Genomic DNA, 19,585 nt, shown 5'->3' with positions numbered 1-19,585 from the left:
TTAATTACGAAACGCAAGATGAAATATAGCTCGAAAGCTCGAAATATTTTCATTACGCAGAAACTTGTACAGAAAAATGAAAATCTTAAACAGTAATCACTGCATAAATGATGAAGCATGAGAGAGTACAGTTAGAGCCGGTGATGTGCATAAAGAGTTGCACACAGAAAGCACGAATTGAGGGGGAAAAAAGATCAGCACATCAAAGTAAAAACAGGCGTAGATAGACCAAATAGAAAGGATATACTTAAGTGTTGCTCACTTCCTGATATGTCATAGGCATGATAATACCTTTCTAAACCGACATGACAGCTTTCCAAACAACACCAAGAGACGAGAATAAAAGAATTGAACCTTGCGAATGAAAATAAACAAAGTAAATTTAAGACTTGAAAGCCAGCAGCTATACTACAACTACTTCACTTTTTTCATCTCCGCCTCCTTTCGCTACTTATGCTATGTTGATAATGAACAAAGATTCCACAATCCTATTATATTTGGGTGCACACGAAAAAATGAAAAGAAAGAATTCCAGAAATTACAATACCAAATATAGCTTATGACCTATTGTGTAGGAGTGCCAGTATCTGAATTTTCTTCTGCCCGTGCTTCCTCGGATTTTGAATAATCAAAAGGCCTCAAATAATGAGTGCTAGAAACTGAGTGTTCTCCAGCATTGCTGTGCAACCAAGCATCTTGAAGCTGTAAAACATATTCCAAGTGCCACAGAACTTCCCCCATTGTCGGCCTGCTCTTCCCCTCATCTGCAAGACATTTCTCGGCGATCTCTCCAAATCTCATCAATGATTCTGGAGAATACTTTCCTTTGAGTTGTTCATCGAGAATGCTCTCAAGTGATCCCTCTCTTTGGCAACGCAAAGCGCATTCTGCAAGATTTATTTGATCTTTTGGTAACGTGGGATTAATAACCGCTCGGGCACAAACAACTTCAAAAAGGACCACACCAAACGAGTAAACATCAGATTTCTCAGTCAAATGTTGCCGCCTGAAATATTCGGGATCAAGATAGCCGAAGCTTCCCTTTACTGCAGTGCTCACATGTGTGTGCTCAAATGAAGGACCAGTTTTGGACAGCCCAAAATCAGCCATTTTTGCGATAAAGTTCTCATCTAACAAAATGTTGGTTGTCTTGACGTCCCTGTGGATTATTCCCCTCTCTGATCCTGTATGAAGGTAGTGCAACCCTCTGGCAGCGCCAATACACACTTCCAATCGTTGCTTCCAACTTAATGGTGGTAAGTCGCTCCCAAAAAGATGATTCCTCAGAGTTCCATTTGCCATATATTCGTACACCAAAATCATTTCATTCTGCTCATCGCAGAATCCAATAAGAGGGACAAGATGCCGGTGCCTTAGTTTTGACAGCATCTCAATTTCTGTCTCAAATTCTGCTAATCCCTGCTGAGATTGTGGATTGGATCGCTTAATTGCAACCAGGGTCGAATCATCAATCTCTCCTTTGTACACCTTACCAAATCCTCCCACTCCGATCACCAAACTTTCATCAAAATTATGTGTTGCTGCTCTAATCTCTGTTAGCATAAAGCGCCTCCCCGACCTGACAGAGCCAAATTGTCCATTTGGACTCTGACAACTCATCGATCCTTTTGCATTGGCAGTGCTGTTCCAAATTGATCCATGGAGGAACAAAGGCCGCCAGCCAGGAGAGGTCTTCTTGGTACCATTTTCTTCACTCTTCTTCTTACAGAAGCAGATGGTCAGCATACATACAGCTGCAAGAATGACAATAGAAGCAATACCAGCTCCAACTCCAACCCAAAGGATTAGCTTTCTTGAACTTTTTTTTATTTCTGGATCACTATACTTCTGTACATAAGCAAGATTTCCATTCCGACTTAGCTTGAAAACCTCTAAACCACTCAAAAGAGCATCGGTTCCAGCAGAACCAGTACTTGTATCGGGACCTAATTGTATCCAAAGAGTCTTGGTTTTAGAAGAAATTGAATCCAGGTAGTCCTCGTGATATGCCTTGTTTGTTCCTCCAGCTCGAACAAAAATGTCAAAGTTTTCTGCAGCAGTTTTGTTGTCAATGTATATTCTGAATATCCTCTGATTAGGCTTATCATACAGCAGCTCACAGAAGTGCAGCCGGACTAGATAATCAAAATCTGGATCGACCTCCAATTTCCATGACATGTTGAATCTCTTCTCCAATACTTCTGTATTCGTCAAAGTTCTTGCTGTTTCATAGACAAGAAGAGGCGCCACCGTTGTATCATTTGGAGTAGCATAAGTAATGTCTGATTTGTTATGGATTTCTGATCCAGCATCAGAATTTATCATGTAACCTGAATCAGTTTCCCAAGTTCTCGAGAAAAAAGAATCTTGTGCAGGTTTGATGGATGAACCTCCAACATTCAATCTATACATGGTTTCGACCCCCCGTTTGTTTAAATTCAAAGAGCTAAAGCCACCACTTATGCCCACTCTCCTCACCGAGTCAATGAACATCTTATTGCCTTCTGGAATCATTTCTATTGCATTCACGAAACCAAATGAGCCTTTTGAGGGAACAAAATTAACAACTGTTTCACTAGCTTCAACACTAAGGAAATATTCCTTCACCAAATATGGTAAGCTAGAATTAACTCTTGAACCTGGAAATTTTGAGTTTTTATACAAAATCTCACCAGGAACATTGAATTCAGAAAGTAGCTTCAAACCATTCACTTCAACGGAAAAGTAAGAGTCATTGGCATTGTAATTTTCAAATGTCAATGAGTAGAAATGAAGCCTAAAAAAATAATTCCCCATTGTTCCTTGAAAACTATAATTCATGCGGTCTGTAAAAATTCTGGCAGTTCTATAAAGTGGCTCGTAAACTGGATCGCCGTTGAACATAGTGCTGGAGGCTTCAATACCAGGAGCAATGAGGGTGAAATTGTTGCCTGAAACTCTGTCACCAATCCATCTCCTACCATCTACGTTGACACTCGAATTCGACCCACAATTTATCAGAAAGGACTGAATCTGGGATTCCACCGTTCTTGCAAGCACAAATATAATCACCAGAAACAATATACTCCAGATTCTCATGCCTTGAACCTTCATCATTCACCACTTGTAAAACAAACAAGATTTCCTATTTTTATTTTAATTTTCCCCCAGTTGCTCTAATATGGTTTCTCCCCACGGAATTCAAAATCCAATCCAAGCACCAGTAAATAGCACCCAAGGACAGAGTTACATCAAATAAAAATTAAAAACCATAGGCTTGAACCAAACGAACTGTTACCTGCAAATACAATGACAATTTACCTCTCCTGTGCACATATTTTTCTACAGCATACTCACTCACTCTCCAGCCAATATATTTTTCTTAAATGAAGAAACTCCAAAAAATAAAAACAAAACAATTAGCTAAAACATCAAGTTACCTTCATCACAGAAATCATGACTGAAAGCCACCAAGAACTGTTGAATCAAACAATCAGCTAGCAGATCTGGGCCAGGAACCAGTAAGGAAAGGAGGGATTTCAAATGGCTACGGAAAAACAGTACAAGAAAGGAAAGATGCTATCTTTTTCCCCCCGTTGAGCCTAAACACAGAGAAAAAGGAAAAAAAAATCCCGAAAAGAGGAAAAATGAAGTTTTTGAAAAATGTGGAGGAAGAAGACGCAAGACTTAGGTTCAAAACAGACTGGAAAACATTCACGTCATTATTTAGTAATATTTCTTGTTTCCTTTGAAAAAGAGTTGAGAATCCTGCATATATGTACATGTGTGTGTGTGTATATATATATATATGGCAAACTTTATTGCATTTAAGTTGTAACTGCTTTACTGCAGTCATCTTTTTATTTTTATTTTCCGAAGAAAACAAAAAATGATTATGAAATTTCTCCGATTTTAACGTTTAGTGTTGATGAACAGAAAACGTAGGGTGGGGCGAGTGGCAGATGAGTGTTTGGTTGGCGGAGTATGAACGGACCTCCATTATTCGTCATCCTCACATGCATTTGTCTGCAAGATTGATCAATGCGCGATTTAATACAAGATAATATGTTAAAAAAACAATTATGTTTATAATCCACTTTTCAATATAGAGACCAAATCGGCGGGCAGCGTAAGCACAAATTCTAATTATTTTTTTTAATTTCCTTTCAATTAAAAGACCATTCTTGTTCATTTGACAGGAAACCATGCTGCTTTCGGGAGTTGCATAATTTTCAACCATTCGAGCTGATTTCATTAAATATCTCTAAATATGGCTGTGCAAATCTTTATTTAATGTGAAAAGTTATTTATTTATTTTTTTTAATGAAATACTAATAATATTAAACCAAATCATGAAGAATCACATTTTGAAATACATGTGGCTAAATGTAAACTCGGTCTACTAGACCATACAAATAAACAACCACCCTAACACCAGCATGATTCGCTGATCACTAACAAAAACAAATGATATAGATTGGAAATCCCATGCTTGTATTTTGCAATCTTCCAAAATAAGCCCAACTGAAGAAGAATCTGGAATCAAGGAATTTAATCCATGAAAAATTGATAGAGCATCAGATTAAATAATGACATTAGAGGCAAATCTTTGATCCAACTAAAGGCTTCCCTAATTCCTAGTGCTTCGGCCACTGAAGGATTTCGAATACCTTGCAAAATCCCATGAATAGCTCCAAGAACATATCCGAGATGATTCCTTATAATACAACCATATCCAGCATGACCCCGACATGAAAAAATTGCTGCAGGAATGTTTTAACTGTTCTGTTGAGGGTGGCAATCGGTGTCGTATCATCAGCAGGAACGAACTTTTGCAACGAAAATTCAACTGAGTAGCGTGCTACATAGATGGTAAGAATGAACAAATTAATGTAGTCTATACACAGGTCAGATGAACATCCATCTCCAGAAAATGAAAGATATCCTCTGTTAGAGCAAGCTTACCTTTTCATTTAATCTAACTAGCGAGTAGATAAATTGTATGTGGTCATCTGCATGGGAAAAATGCAACTCAGGGAAGAACAAATATCACTTGAAGCTCAGATGTACATGGGGGGAAATCGACTTCTTGCCTTGGTCACCAGATCTATCAACTTACTTGGCTTCCTTTTCTCCCATGAAAGACCAACTCCTCTTGATATCACGGGCATGGGCATTTGTTCCATCCAACTGCAGCAAATCGATCAGTATGGTAGCTCAGTTAATGTAATTGGGTTGGTCCGAAGTAGCAACTGGTCCCTTAAATCTGCATTCGTCCAAAAAATACACAAAATTAGATATGAAGTTAACTCTTGCACATACATGAAAAATAATACAATCTAGTTAGCTATATTCATAATGGTGATAACATATAGGCCTATGATCGCAGCCCATTTGGACTTTGTACTATGATGGTGGACAGTGAAGACAAGGCTTTGCACCATTTTTTATATAGCCATCTCAAATCAAATCCATATTAACCATCCTGTCCCATCCCAACAATGAAATGTCAACATATACAAGTATTTTGGACTTGTTTCTGTTCTATTTTCATTTTTTCCCTTGCCATGAAAATGAAGGTGGATATATAATTAAATTAGGCCATGCATGCCTCAAAACACATTCTTTTTTTGCACAAAACCTTTAATTGAACTAGTTTCCGAGTATCAGTTTCCCTTCCCTTTCTCCTTTTACTAATTCCCAATTAGCTGACACTTTGCCCATTGCAACGTAGAATTGTAGATGAGCATTCAAGGTAGGGCAGCAAATGTATAACCATTGACAATTCATGGCAGCAAACTTCCGTTAATAAAAGCAATAATCAAAGAGAATAAATGCCAAAAACTGAGAAAATAATTTAACAAAGGTCTTTACGTACAGCGATCTCCTACCGTACATGCAGTTTACTACAACGGCTTGATGGATTCCCCACTCAATTCCCTTCGGACCAATTCCAGGATCTCAATAATCTGCAATAAAGTAACTAGACTTGTAGTATTTGCTCTTATTCTGATAGCTAAGGAGATAACTCAAAATTTAGGGATGAATCAGTTACCATGGAAGAAGGTATATCTGCATGAACTACAAAGACACTGAAGGTAACAGAAAACTAAGACACTTGAAACTTATACTCAGCTTACCCCAGGATAATGCTTTAAAACTGGTGAATAATGATCCAGTGCGTTATATATCTTCTCAAGTAATCTCAAAAGAGCATCCACTTCATCTCCTAAAAGATCCACCTGCAGCAAACACAAAAATGCTTACAATCAGATAAGCAAGCCAATGAAACTCAGCCTGCTGATTGCAAAAAGGAAGAAGGGAAAAAAATAGCAATCCAAATTGTTTAATATTATTATTGACTTCAATATGAACGTCTAGCTATCTGATGTTTATAACATTATTATTGATTTTAATATGAAAATTCAGCAACCTAAGCCACAAACCTGTCATGCTAGACTTCATACGAGTTTCACCATGGCATGCATAATTATTCGTCTTGTATTCATGGTGTCGACTTAAGATTATTAAGCATACAAAGCAGAGACACAAGTATAAATCCTTACAGATATTTTGGTCACGTCATCCAGGATGCCATGGAGTGAAGCATAGGAAAAAAGGATTCAAAAACAGAATCAATTATTTTTTGCCCAAATCATGGTTTTTTTATTAGTCAGAACAAAAATTTCTTGTTCATACGAATAGATTTCATCTGAGAGAACACAGCGCAATATAGCACGTGCCTAAACTAAAAAGTTCATAATTTACTTTGCATCTTACATATTGCTGATACAAATCGGTTATTCTCTCCAATCTGTTAACTCTATATAAACCTGTGCTATTTATAATTCCATAATCAATATATCTGCATGCTATAAAGAAATATTTGCTCATAATCACTGACAAATAACCATGCCATCCTAGTGCAAGGCTTAGACATCCATAAGCATAAAGTCAAGTCCTTACCTCAGCCTCAGCCTTCTGGAGATCAGAACATCTTCTCTCCAGGTTATATCTGTATGTCAGCCCTGATCTTCTGAATTCATCAGCGATCTTGGTCAGAGATCTGAGATGAGAACTCACATCTTCCAGCCTGCCAATAACAAAGACGAGCCTGAAAACCATTAATACAACAAATCTTCAAAGTAAATCTCATCTTTCAACCAGATATTACAACCAGATATAGGAATTTGATTCCAATGGATTTCGAGGAAGCCAAAAACGTAAAAACAATTGCTGTGTTCAAGAAACAGTACTGAATGTCTGAAATTCAGTTCACAATTCACATCAATCTCCCATAGAAGCCTCGATAATCCACAGCCAACATCTGACACACAAAAACGGTGTAAACTAACAGGAAACGGACTTTGATCACAATAAAAAAGAGAACTTTTCCAAATTGATACTTAGAAAGCATTTTCATGAAATTTTTACAGAATAAGCATTTAAATTCACAGAATTTTGTATAAGATCCCTTTTAGATGGTGGCTAACCATTCTTGGTTCAAAGAGTATGAATGTCACATCTGGAAACAGCAAGCAGAAAATTAGTTAAATATAAAAGAAGGTAAATAGCAGCAAAACCCGATGTTGAAACCAAAAATAAATATAAAAGAAGGTAAATAGCAGCAATTCCTTAGCTTATAAGGAATTTAAGAAAAATATTTTCAATGTACCTTAAATTGTTCTTTTTTATCATCCCCAATATTCTGCATTCAAAATCATCAAGCTTTTTGGACATTCCATTTACGACAACAGTTGCAGCTTCAATTACCTTATTTTGTTTCTCTCCACTAGCTTCCCTCAAAATTAACATATCATGCCTTTCTTGAGCAAGAGCAAGGGTTGTGTTTCTAATTTCTATGGCTTCTGTTAAGTCCTTTTTTGTTTGGTCGAGCTTTTGTGTCAGATTGTGTATTTCAGCTTTATCAAGATCAATCTTCTGCATTGCCTCCATAAGCTGAGCCTTCACATTGTTGCTAGCATTTTCCAATATTGGCTGTTGATCTATATGTTCTTTAAGCTTTCTTACCTCTTGCAAGGCTAGCTCAAACTGCTCCCTTTCTTTTGACAACAAAATCGACAAATCCATCGCTGACCTTTTCCTATGTTCCATTTCTTTGTCCAAATTTAGTATGTGCTCCTTTAATTTTTCCTTTTCGTCAACCTCCCATTTTACTTCACTTTCCATTTGAAGAACATTTATTTGTAGAGATTTTTTAATTTCCTTCTCAGATGACAATTCTTGATACAGGTCTTTGAGTTTTTCCATTGCATCCTTAACCGCATCCTTGAATAACATTCCACTCAATTCTTGCAGTATCAGTGGTTCAATATCTGAATCATCAAGTTCACATCTACTAGAAGTTTCAATAGGAAGAGAAGCTTCCATGAGAAGATTATCGTAAACTTTTCGCATTACAGCAAGCTCCATAATCGAATTTTCAGAGTTGCTTCTAATATGTCCAATAAGCTGTTTCATGGCACATTTATGTACTTCTTCGGTTAGCGAAGCTTCCACACATAAATCTTCCACTGATGAATTCAGACTTGCAACAAGCTTCAGCATATTTACCTCATTTGAAGATTGCTGCATCAATTTCCCAGCAATGTCTGCAACCTGCACTTCCAGGCACTTCAATTCACTTTCCTTGTTGGCAAGGGAGTGTCTGAGCTGGCAATTATCAGAATGAAGGCTTTCAAGTTCACCTTTCAATTTCACCACACTTTCAGCATTATTTATCATTGCAGGAAACTTCTTATTTTCTAAAAGAAAGCGGTCCAATTTTGTAATTACTTCAGGTATCTTTTTCCTAAGCACGTCAAATTCCTCATCTTTTCGGTGAGTCACATATGATCTCCTTTCATTAAGATAATCCCGCTTTAAACTAAAATATTCTTCAGTTCTCTGTTGTATAGCAGACTCATGATCCCTTCGTATCCCAGTTATGATGCCATTAAAATACTTCACCATGTCTTCCTTAGAAAGATGCTTCAGCTGCTGAAAATCGTAGCTCTCGTGGAAGTTAACTTTAAATGCCTCAAGCTGTCCATTCCCTTCACTAAGAGATGTTGCCAGGCTAACTTGATTGCTGGAGGTTTTGCGGTGCAAATGGTCCAAATCATGAGATCCATGAGAAACTAACCCTGTCTCTGTGATTGAGAGAGACTTCACGATTGCATCTAGCTGAATTCGTAAACTAGATATCTCATTGAACTTTTCAATACGTTTCCAATCACAGTTTCCATAAACTCGAGTATGTTGTTCCCACAAATTATCCTTATACTCCTCGTGAAGACTTTTAATTACACTTTGCATCACTGTATCCTCTAGTTGCCCTAATACATCTCGCTCCTGCTGCCACTCACAAAGAGATATCTTCGAATACTGTAAAATATCATCGATCAGTATGAAAACAGTGTCCACATTTGTCTTCAGCTGCTTCAAAATCTGATTGATGTCCTGAAAGTTTTCACACTCCTTTTCCTGTAAAATCCCACCAAACCCCATCAACCCAACATCCAAACCACTCTTCTTGATTGAATTATATCCTCTAATATAACTAATCTCCTTCTTGATCTGCATGAATTGCTCCTTTGCAGCATTCCTGAAACCATTTAAAGCCTCCCTCATTTTAACGTTCTTCACACATGCATCAATAGAACTTGATAGCTTCTCACTAGCTTCAAATGAGCTACAATCGACATCACGGGATTGCAGGCACTCCTTCAAATTGGCCACTTCTAGTTCTTTAGTCGCGACCCTTTCTGCAGCCTCTTGCTCCACTGCAGTCACCATCCCCTTAATAACAGAATCACTAACCATTCGTGAAATCATCAACCGGTCATTTATATCTTCCCAATACTCCTCTAAATCCTCCAGAACCTCATCTGCTAAATTCCTTTTTCCTGTTTCAAACCCAGTTAAATCCGATATCCCATTCCCATACCTCCCCTGCTCAAGCCCACTTAATTGCTTACACCCATTTCCGCAGCTCTCCTGTTCAAACCCATTTTTAACATTCACTTGCTCCAACCCACCACCACTTTCAGATGAAAGAATAAGATCCTCGTTCGAAACACCAAAATCTTTGAATACCTCTTGACTCTCCATAACACATACGTATACCTAACTTTTAGTCAAAAAAAGTCAAATCCACTAAAATTATCCAGCTGAAACAAATGCAATAAATTCAACCACCCACCAGTAATTTGGATATCAATAAATCACATGCAAGAAGCCCATAGCTAAAGTAGAAGAAAAAGGCGGAGTTGGAAAAAAACTCGCAATTTTGTGCAAATTTGCTTAATCTTTGGAACAGAAACCCTGAAAATTCATACTTGGCTGGTCAAATTATTTCAAGAACCCTTCAGAAAAAGTGATTGATACTCTTTCTTCAATATCAAGTCTCCTTGGTCCTCCTACACGTTTTTCACTTCTTTTGATGATACTTACTATGTTTCTAGGGTTTCTGAGAGGGTGCTAGAGTTGAATTGAGGCAAATAGAGGCGGGAGCGAACTTATGCATTGAGTTACAAAAATAGGCCCAATTTCCTATATAATTTACGTAAAATGCCATCCGTCCACCTCGACCCCTGTTATTGCGGCGTATGTGGAATTTGTTGGATAGAAGAGATGCTATCTATATGAGATGGCTTTCATATTATTTTAATGGATAAAATTTTGTGACACATATAATTTAAAAAAAATATGAGTCTTATATATATATATGATCAAATCTTGATCATCTATCATATATATGCATGGCCAATGATTCTTCGGCATTTGCTACTTTTTCGCTTTTTACGATAAAAATAAATTAAATCTTTTAAAAAGGCCAACGTTCATCAATTTTATTAAATGGATTTTTAACCTATTCGGTTTATGGAAAAAAAATTGTCGTCTTATCTTTCTTTATAATTATGAATATTGTCGATCTGTTTCACAAATATAGATATATGAAACTTTCTTACATGAAAATTACTCTTTAAAAAAAAGTTTGCTCCATTGTAATTATTTTAGGAGTGGGTCTTATGTGAGACCGTCTCACGGATCTTAATCTGTAAGACGGGTCAACCTTACCCATTCACAATAAAAAGTAATACTCTTAGCATAAAAAATAATATTTTTCATGGATGACCCAAATAAGATATTCGTCTCACAAATATGACCCATAAGACCGTCTCACACAAGTTTTTGCCTTATTTTAGACTAATTTGTCTTTAAATCTCAAAATCTATGTTTAGGTTGAGGTCAGTCTCTATAAAATAAATTTTTTTTATCAAATACTTGCATTCCATGTGCCTGCATATCTTTTAAATGATTAAAACTGATACAAAACATTGAAAAACAATGATTAATGCATGATATTGAATATTAATTATTTATGATCTAATTAAAAAAAATGTGAGCATAAAATGGTACTGATTTAAGAAATTTTAGGTACAAAAATATTAAATCAACATATTAATTTATATCTATGTGGCATCGATTGACTGATATGAGTATAAAATCGTGATTTACTTCTTTCAGTGTTAGAGAGATATAATGTAAAACTCGTGCATGTCAAATATTTGTAAACATCAAACACAATTTTTTGTATCAAATCTAAAATTTTTAGTACTGAAAACTCATATATTTATATTACACTCGATTTTTTATTTATTTTCAACATCATATAGGATATGTGAGCTCATGTAAAAACATTTTCATTATAATCTCAAATCAAATTTGAATTTGAAATTTTAAAAACATTTACTCTTGATTTTATTTTAATTTTTTCAAATTTATAAATATGACTAGCTAGATCTATTTATTATTCAATATAGTATTTTCTTCACATACTTATCGTAAATATTTGAAAATAAATTAACTCGATCGTCCATTATTATACTTCAACGCTTGACCGAACTAATTGGCCAGCTATACTAAAGTGATGTTTAATTAGCGCCGGCCGGAGATTTGTTGTATTTTTTAGACATAATTAATAAATAATAATAATGATAATAATAAATGCTTGTTGATCATAAACTATATGCAATAGTTTATTATATAAAGTGATTACGTGATTTTATTTCATTCTTTTTGTTTCAAGTTCTATCCATTATTGGAATTTTACATCATTTTGTTATACACCATCCATATATCATCCATCATTTTCACCATAATATAATTAAAATTTTAATTCTAAATATTTAAATGTGTATATAAATAATAAAAGATATATTTACCAAAGTTTAAATATAAACAACATATATAATATCAAATATAAATACATATATATATATTTTTTAAACAAGAAAATCAAATAAATTATAGTACAACTAGTAATATCTTGTCAAATTCAAAATCTCAATAATCATATATAACAAAAAAATATAAGAAATAATTACGTTGTTAAAAAAAAAATCGATTCAAATGGATTATAGCTGATTTAGCGGTTCATTAACGATTTGACTGATAAATTTTTTTTTGAGTGTGGGTAAAACCAGTCTGTGATGGTCTCATCAAACCAGCGAGTACATCCCGATTCGAATGATAATCTTTTGATATAAACTATATGACTTAAACGATGAAAAAAAAAATTCATTAATTTTTGTCTAAAATAAAAGACAAATAAAGAGAATATCGATTATTATCATCATCATATTAATGTAGTATTTACAAAAACTTACAAAACTTGATTAAAGATTTTTCCTTTATAAATTAGAAAAAAATTGGTTGCAAAATAAAACTTCATGAATATTTTTTAAACATTTATAAATACTATCTTGAAAATGTCAGTTAATCGTTTTAACTATTAAAAAAATATTATATTTTGTTAATAAAGATGATAATAATCATCAGCTCTAAACGACGCTTATTAATTGGCTTATACGTGGCATATTTTTTAATTAATTAATAAAAATATATAAAAAATTTATTCGAGAAAATAATATAAAATAAAATAACGTGAAAAAAGAGTAAAATCTGGGCCGGCCCAAATGAACGTTAAAATTCATTACTGGACCAAAATTATCATTCACATGAATTATGATCCATACAATTTGACTCGTCAAATATCCGAGTTTTCGTCTCTTTCGTAGCTGCGCCACTCTGCTCCGAGCTTCGCCGCTCTAATTCGAACTCCGCCGTCGACCAAGCTTCAAGGTTTTCTTCAATTCTATGCACTTTTTAACTTTTCTAGTTAGTCGAAAAAATCAATTCAAATATAATGGTGTCTTTATATTTGTCGTCCAGTGACAAGTGCTGGCTGAGTTGTAAACTGTACTGTAGGGTGAGCAGAAACCGAACAATCCGGTTTAGCTCACCACGAGTAAAATGTACTCTTTAATGATTTTCTTGAAAACGGATTCATGGATTGCTAACTTTATTTATCTCTTGATTATCTTGGTTGCGAACTGACTCGACTGTCGTTCTTATTTCGTTCTTGAAGGACTTGTGAATTTCTTCAAGAAAAGTATGAATACATCATGTAAAGGAAACGCAGAAGTGTCACGCTGTGTTGTGAAATTTTTGCACCAAAATTCGCATGCAGGAGAGTTTGGTTGTGGTCATTCCACAAAAAGTTTTTTGCCATTGTCCAATATATGCAAGAAAGAAGCCAGAGATAGAAGTAGTAGGAGAGACAGTGTTGTATATTCAATGTCGAGCGGCCATATGAAAAATCATGTAAAAGCTGTTGCTGGGGATAAGGGCGAGGGACTTACCTACAAGGTTTCTGGTGTTGATATAGACGCTGGTTCAGAGCTTGTCCGAAGGATTGCAAAGATGGCTCCTGGTATTGGAGGATTTGGAGGGCTCTTTCCATTGGGTATGATTTTCTATTTCTCTTTCTTGGTTATGATGATAGCACAAAGCGGTCTAGTGTTAAGATCTTGTTTATTAATCATGATAAATGACTCTGCTATATGAGTTCCATGCCTTTGCATAATAATAAATTTTTGTTACTGTGTGATTCAAGATGAAATTTGTTCGTTCATCAACAGATTTTTTGTCCATCTACTATTAATTTTAGTTAGAAAGTACAGAAATGAACTTGCTTCCCCATTCCCCTTACTGTTGAGTCTCTATTGTTTGCAGGAGATTCCTATCTCGTGGCTGGTACAGATGGCGTTGGAACAAAACTGAAACTTGCTTTTGAGACTGGGATCCACGAGACTATTGGTATTGATTTGGTAAGTATCAATCGGTCTCTTGTGGAGCCCATATGCCGATTGTGTAAAAATTCAAAACAACTGGTGTCAGTGAATCAGAATAAAGTAAATTGAAGTTGAACAAAACACTCCCTCGACAAGTACTACAAGCCTACTCTTCCCCATTTTTCCCTCTTACTTTCTATTTCTGTTTTTAAGGATCTTACCGGTTCTCGTAGATTTTTTTCATCGTATCTAACTATATTGAATTTGGCATTTTTTTTGTACTTGATAGCTCATTAGATTTTTCTCGTAGACTAGCTTTACTTTCTTGTACCACCTATAATTTCTATATATCATTCTCTTTTGTCCCTTTTTTTTATCATTGAGATATAAATTATTCTTATAATTTTACTTCATTACCTGTGGTATAAACATCCATTTTCTATTCATCAGGTGGCAATGAGTGTGAATGACATAGTCACCTCCGGTGCAAAGCCATTATTTTTCCTTGATTACTTTGCTACAAGCAGGCTCGACGTTGATCTTGCAGAAAAGGTACGATTTGACTAACCTTATCTTTCAAGTGTGAGATATTTTTTTTTATATTTCTTTTCTTACGGGAAACACAATTTTCAGGTCATAAAAGGCATAGTTGATGGTTGCCAGCAATCTGACTGTGCTCTTCTTGGAGGAGAGGTACTTGTCTTTCTCTTTAATCATGTGTGCTTGCTACAGGGATAATTCGTGTTGATAAACATTCTTATCAGCTCTGGTGATGGTGCGAGTGGATTGTGCATCTAGGATGTTGGGCCCTTGTTCTTTTCCTTAACATGATTTAGTTCTTCATTGGTCTTGCTAATTATGGAGCTATTTTGAATTTATATTTGTTATCGAAATGGTTGATAACTTGTTTTTGTCGCACTGTTGGAAGATATTTAATCTAATCTATTCTGCACCAAAATTTTATGTGCTTACACCTTTTATTTAAGTAACTCATTATCCTTCGCCATGGATTTGTTATGCCACACTCGAGTTAGCATGAAGTTGAGAGACTCTTGAGGTTGTGTTGCTGGTATTTACGATTAACCAAAACTTGTTCTACCTAAACTTGATAAACTGCTTTTGTATTTCAGACAGCAGAGATGCCTGATTTCTATGCAGAAGGTGAGTATGATTTGAGTGGTTTTGCTGTGGGCATTGTTAAGAAGGAATCAGTTATCGATGGGAAAAACATAGTGGTTGGTGATGTCCTCATTGGTCTACCATCAAGTGGAGTTCATTCAAATGGATTTTCTCTTGTCAGGAGGTCTAACTTTTCCTTCGAAGAAATTGGTCATTTGGTCCTTAATATTTGTCATAGAAAAACTATTCTCTTCCTGTACCTGTAAATATACGATTCATTGGACTGATCGTTTCTGTAGTATTTCAATGTCAATATTTACTCCATATCTTGTACTATCATTCCTCTGATTAAATGGCAATTCTGCCATGTCAATTCAGGGTTCTCGAGCGGAGTGGTCTCTCTTTAAAGGACAACCTACCAGGTTCATCCATCCTTTTAGGTGAAGCTCTAATGGCACCTACTGTTATTTATGTTAAGCAGGTAATTCCTAAAACCATTGGTTGTGCAACTTCTGCTTAAAGGCCTTGAGTGTTTGTTACATTTTGGAACAGGTTCTTGACATCATCAGTAAAGGTGGTGTGAAAGGGATAGCTCATATCACCGGTGGTGGTTTTACTGATAATATACCCCGTGTGTTTCCGCAAGGATTGGGAGCTGCCATATACAAGGACTCTTGGGCTGTCCCTCCTGTTTTCAAATGGATCCAAGAGGTACGAGTAATATTTATTTAGACTTTACTTGTGATATCAGATTTAATCTTGATTTAGGCACTGATCATGTTTTATGTTTCTGTGTTTTCTACTCTCCACTGTGTTATTGTATGGCATGCACTCTCACTTCTTTCCATTCACGAAACCTTAGTGAACTGTACTTTTAATAATGCTTCAAAAATAAATTTACCAGGCTGGGAAAATAGAAGATGTTGAAATGAGACGAACTTTTAATATGGGGATTGGGATGGTTCTGGTTGTCAACCAGGAGGCCGCTCGTAGAATACTTGGGGCAGAACATGGTGCAAATATAGCGTTTCTCATTGGTGAAGTTATAAAAGGTGACGGAGTGAGTTTCAAATAACAGACGGTAGATTATATGCCCCCTAGTTTCATCTTTAACGATTTTTCCCAACTGTGATACCGTAGATGTCATATTTTCATTTTATTATCGGTCTCAAATGCTGTTCACCTTTAACAATTTTCTCTGTGTCATGCAAATGAGTGAGATGATCTGACGATGTATATTTGGCGTAATGTGAAAGTATGAGTATTTGATTTTATTCTCTTGCCCAATTGTACCCTGTCATTGTCATTGGCAGTCAGATGGTATGAATGTGCCAGCCGAAGTTCAATTTTTATATCAAATCCTCCTTGGTCATTTCTTGGCTCATTTGTGCATGTCAGAAGTTCTGGGCACAGTTGTAACGAACAAAATTATGTACGATGATCGTAAGACGGAAGACATGACTGATAAAGCTTAAGGAAATGTATTTAAAATTTATACGGTGAGAGATGTTTCTTCCTTTCTTCATTCTCTCATGATATAAAGAGAAAGCTTTCATGATCTAATGGATAAACTTATTACTACCTCCCTGCATAAAACTGCTAGATTCCATTCTTCCTAATTTTTACAGAACATCTAAAACGAAAGACAACTTCAATTTGTACTCATTCAAAAATCCGATAGAGCTTTGATGGGTTTACTTGTTATTTGTTACCTCCATCGAAGGAAAAATAATAACTAGTTAGGTATTGATATTTTTGTCAAATATTGAAACACGACTCATGCCAACTGATAAATTTTATATGATGTATTCTCACCACTTTCTGAATTGAAGGAGAAATTTCTTACGCCAATGGAGGATACACATGCAAGGAATTGAAAATATCTCCTAGCTAATTAATAATCTATATATTGATTGATTTCCTCTAGAAGGACCCGATATTTACTTCTCATGGATACGGTCATACAGAGTAATCTCACTCAATTTTTTTTTTTTGCCTTAATTCGGTACAAGGTATTATGATTTGTGCATGCTTCTCGTCATCATGTCTCCAACCTTTCATCCCAACCCAATTGAGGTTGGCTGAATGAATCTCTTTTGCACTATGTTCTGTTTGAAATTAAAGTATTTGATATCTGAATTTCATTTGATTTGTGCTTTGTAACTTCTACATTTGGCATTCATTTCTGTTCTTCTAAGTCTAAGTTGATAAGTAAAGTTAGATTGATGAAGTATAACATGGATTCTTGGTACTTTTTATGATTTTTATTATATTTGCAAAGTCATAACTTCAGTATCCTTTTATTGCAGAATGATATAGTTTACCCCCTTTATTAGTTGTACAAGTGTCTAGAGTTTCTTGACGAGGTCATTCATCATATTGTTAACTGCATCAATGCTTAAAGGTTTCTTGATACAACCATCGAGACCAGCCTGAATAAATGCCTGCTTCTCTGATTCCAAACTGCAAGAAGTTACTCCAACAATCATATTAGTCACCCCCATGGCTCGGAGTTCCTTGGTAGCCTGTCAATCACAGGGAGATTAACTTTAACTCAGTAGTTGATTAACATATAATCAAGACAGATCTCCAAACGTTTAGAAGAGTTATGTATGACCGTAAGCCCATCCATGATAGGCATCTCCATGTCCATAAGAACAAGGTCAAAACTTTTTCCAGACTGACACAGATCAACAGCTTCTTTGCCATTTTCCACTGCTTCAGTTTTCAATCCTAATTTCCTCAGTAGCTTCATGTGAATTTTTCGAACGATTGAATCATCATCCACTACAAGTGCTCTTACCATTTTCTCCTCTTGCAACGAACCCTTGCTTGCGACAAAGTGCTTGCTCTTAGAACTTTCTAAATCCATGTTTCCTGCCAAGAATAGATTTTGTGTTAAAACCTACCTGTAATCATTAATGAACATTTCAAGAGTGTGAAGTCTTGACTGCAAGCTTCTGGTTGTACTTCTTAGAATCACAGAATTTTGCGGAGAATATCTTTATAGCATTCATGTAATAGAATAAATATAGCCGGTCGGTAATTGTTGTCGTTTAATTGGAAAAATATAGGGAAAATTGCTGAATTATTATTGAATTTTACACAATGGTAAAAAAAAAAAGCTAAACTTGCTGAAAACTTAGACTTAACAAAATGTTAATCACCTCTTGCGAAGCTAAGAACAATAGTCTATGAAAACTGAGGGATGATGATATCTCTTGCCAGTTGCCACACCAGGCATGCAAATAAGTTGAAGAGGAAATTTCCTCGAGAGAACTTTGAAAAAGTGGGTCAATTCAAGGATTGAATAACGGAGCTGCAACCTGGATTTTCTACTTTGTAGTCAGATTTTTCATTTGTCTTTAGTTTCTTTTAATTTGATGAATCACTTAAAGTTGCTGGGGAATTTTCCCTGGATATTAATGTTTTATTCCAAATTCATAGATTTTCTTTTCCTCTTTAAGAATAGAGTATCATGAATGGAGATTGTGCATATCTAAGTGGTTCAAAATTTGGACATTGTCATTGATATGTTCACTTGGCTGACATTGGTGTAAGATATGATGTTTTTACTCACAGAATCCGTTTGTTAGATTTGCTTTATTCACGTACAAAGTTAACACCAAAGCAAACATAACAAATTAATAGACTGTGATGAATGTACCATCTTCTGTTATTTATTTACTTAAGCAATTAATCTTAACTCGAGACCTTTTTAGCGACGCATCTGTGATAACTGTTATTTGATTTGGTTTTCGCTACAATTTTTGTGTTTTGTTGGTTTTTTAAACAAGCCAGCTTTCACACAAGAAAGTTCATATCAGCAGCATATGCACATCATTTATTGAAATCATTTCATATTTCAAATTACGACCATATCTTAACTCAATATGTGAATGTATCATGTATGTATATGCATTTCACATGTAAAATTTATTAGTGAATATCTGTCTTTACTGATTGAAACAAGCATGAAATAGAACTCCTTGGGACTGTTTAGTTCCAATTTTATATGGGTTGGACTTAATTTTTGTATGTTGTGACAGTAAATTCTCAACTAATCCACATAGAACCCTATCAAAGGAGGGAAGATTGATGAAATTTTGAGTGTGAAAACATGAATGTAACGAGTAAAAATAGTTAATGTTACATTTAGTTTTCTAAAAGGGGGCAAAAAAAAAAATACATCAAAAGCTGTTTTCGTTTCACCCATCGGAGGAATGTGTGTGTGTGTGTGTATATGTACGAAATTGTAACATTCATTAATATTAAGTGGGTGTGGAGCAGTTGGGCACATGCCAGCCAGCCAACTTTTTGTCACACAATGTCAAATCTAACTACAG

At 35.3% G+C, this 19,585-nt stretch overlaps 4 protein-coding genes across 9 annotated transcripts; 1 reads left to right on the top strand and 3 right to left on the bottom strand.

Annotated features, from left to right (window-relative positions):
- Positions 1-224: 224 nt before the first annotated feature.
- On the bottom strand, positions 225-4,789 carry LOC140834874 (probable receptor-like protein kinase At1g30570). The gene is made up of 3 exons (XM_073200061.1): positions 4,650-4,789; positions 3,420-4,005; positions 225-3,277 (listed from the first exon to the last, which is right to left on the bottom strand). Exon 3 carries the CDS (start codon positions 3,094-3,096, stop codon positions 565-567), a length of 2,532 nt encoding a protein of 843 aa, XP_073056162.1. The 5' UTR covers positions 3,097-3,277; positions 3,420-4,005; positions 4,650-4,789; the 3' UTR covers positions 225-564.
- LOC140834873 (WPP domain-associated protein-like) lies at positions 4,245-10,481 on the bottom strand. Of its 6 annotated transcripts, XR_012118772.1 has the most exons (7): positions 7,655-10,481; positions 6,946-7,072; positions 6,120-6,221; positions 5,871-5,948; positions 5,099-5,245; positions 4,945-4,991; positions 4,245-4,840 (listed from the first exon to the last, which is right to left on the bottom strand). XR_012118772.1 is itself a non-coding variant. In XM_073200060.1 (5 exons), the coding sequence occupies exons 1-4, from the start codon at positions 10,090-10,092 to the stop codon at positions 5,886-5,888; spliced, it is 2,730 nt and encodes a 909-aa protein (XP_073056161.1). In that variant the 5' UTR covers positions 10,093-10,481; the 3' UTR covers positions 4,245-5,245; positions 5,858-5,885. The 6 variants fall into 6 exon arrangements, 3 of the variants coding, with proteins under 3 accessions (XP_073056161.1, XP_073056158.1, XP_073056160.1); XR_012118771.1 differs by having other exon boundaries at positions 4,945-5,245; XR_012118773.1 differs by having other exon boundaries at positions 4,963-5,245.
- A 2,525-nt stretch (positions 10,482-13,006) lies between these two features.
- On the top strand, positions 13,007-16,513 carry LOC140834868 (phosphoribosylformylglycinamidine cyclo-ligase, chloroplastic/mitochondrial). The gene is made up of 9 exons (XM_073200054.1): positions 13,007-13,128; positions 13,415-13,792; positions 14,062-14,156; positions 14,571-14,672; positions 14,754-14,813; positions 15,251-15,423; positions 15,618-15,720; positions 15,792-15,950; positions 16,144-16,513. Exons 2-9 carry the CDS (start codon positions 13,441-13,443, stop codon positions 16,312-16,314), a joined length of 1,215 nt encoding a protein of 404 aa, XP_073056155.1. The 5' UTR covers positions 13,007-13,128; positions 13,415-13,440; the 3' UTR covers positions 16,315-16,513.
- A 188-nt stretch (positions 16,514-16,701) lies between these two features.
- LOC140834871 (two-component response regulator 24-like) lies at positions 16,702-19,521 on the bottom strand. The gene is made up of 2 exons (XM_073200056.1): positions 17,857-19,521; positions 16,702-17,764 (listed from the first exon to the last, which is right to left on the bottom strand). The coding sequence occupies exons 1-2, from the start codon at positions 18,109-18,111 to the stop codon at positions 17,588-17,590; spliced, it is 432 nt and encodes a 143-aa protein (XP_073056157.1). The 5' UTR covers positions 18,112-19,521; the 3' UTR covers positions 16,702-17,587.
- Positions 19,522-19,585: the final 64 nt, after the last annotated feature.

This window comes from Primulina eburnea, chromosome 6 (assembly GCF_022965805.1).
Source record: "Primulina eburnea isolate SZY01 chromosome 6, ASM2296580v1, whole genome shotgun sequence".
NCBI lineage: Eukaryota > Viridiplantae > Streptophyta > Magnoliopsida > Lamiales > Gesneriaceae > Primulina > Primulina eburnea.
This window is presented reverse-complemented; position numbering and strand designations above follow the sequence as displayed.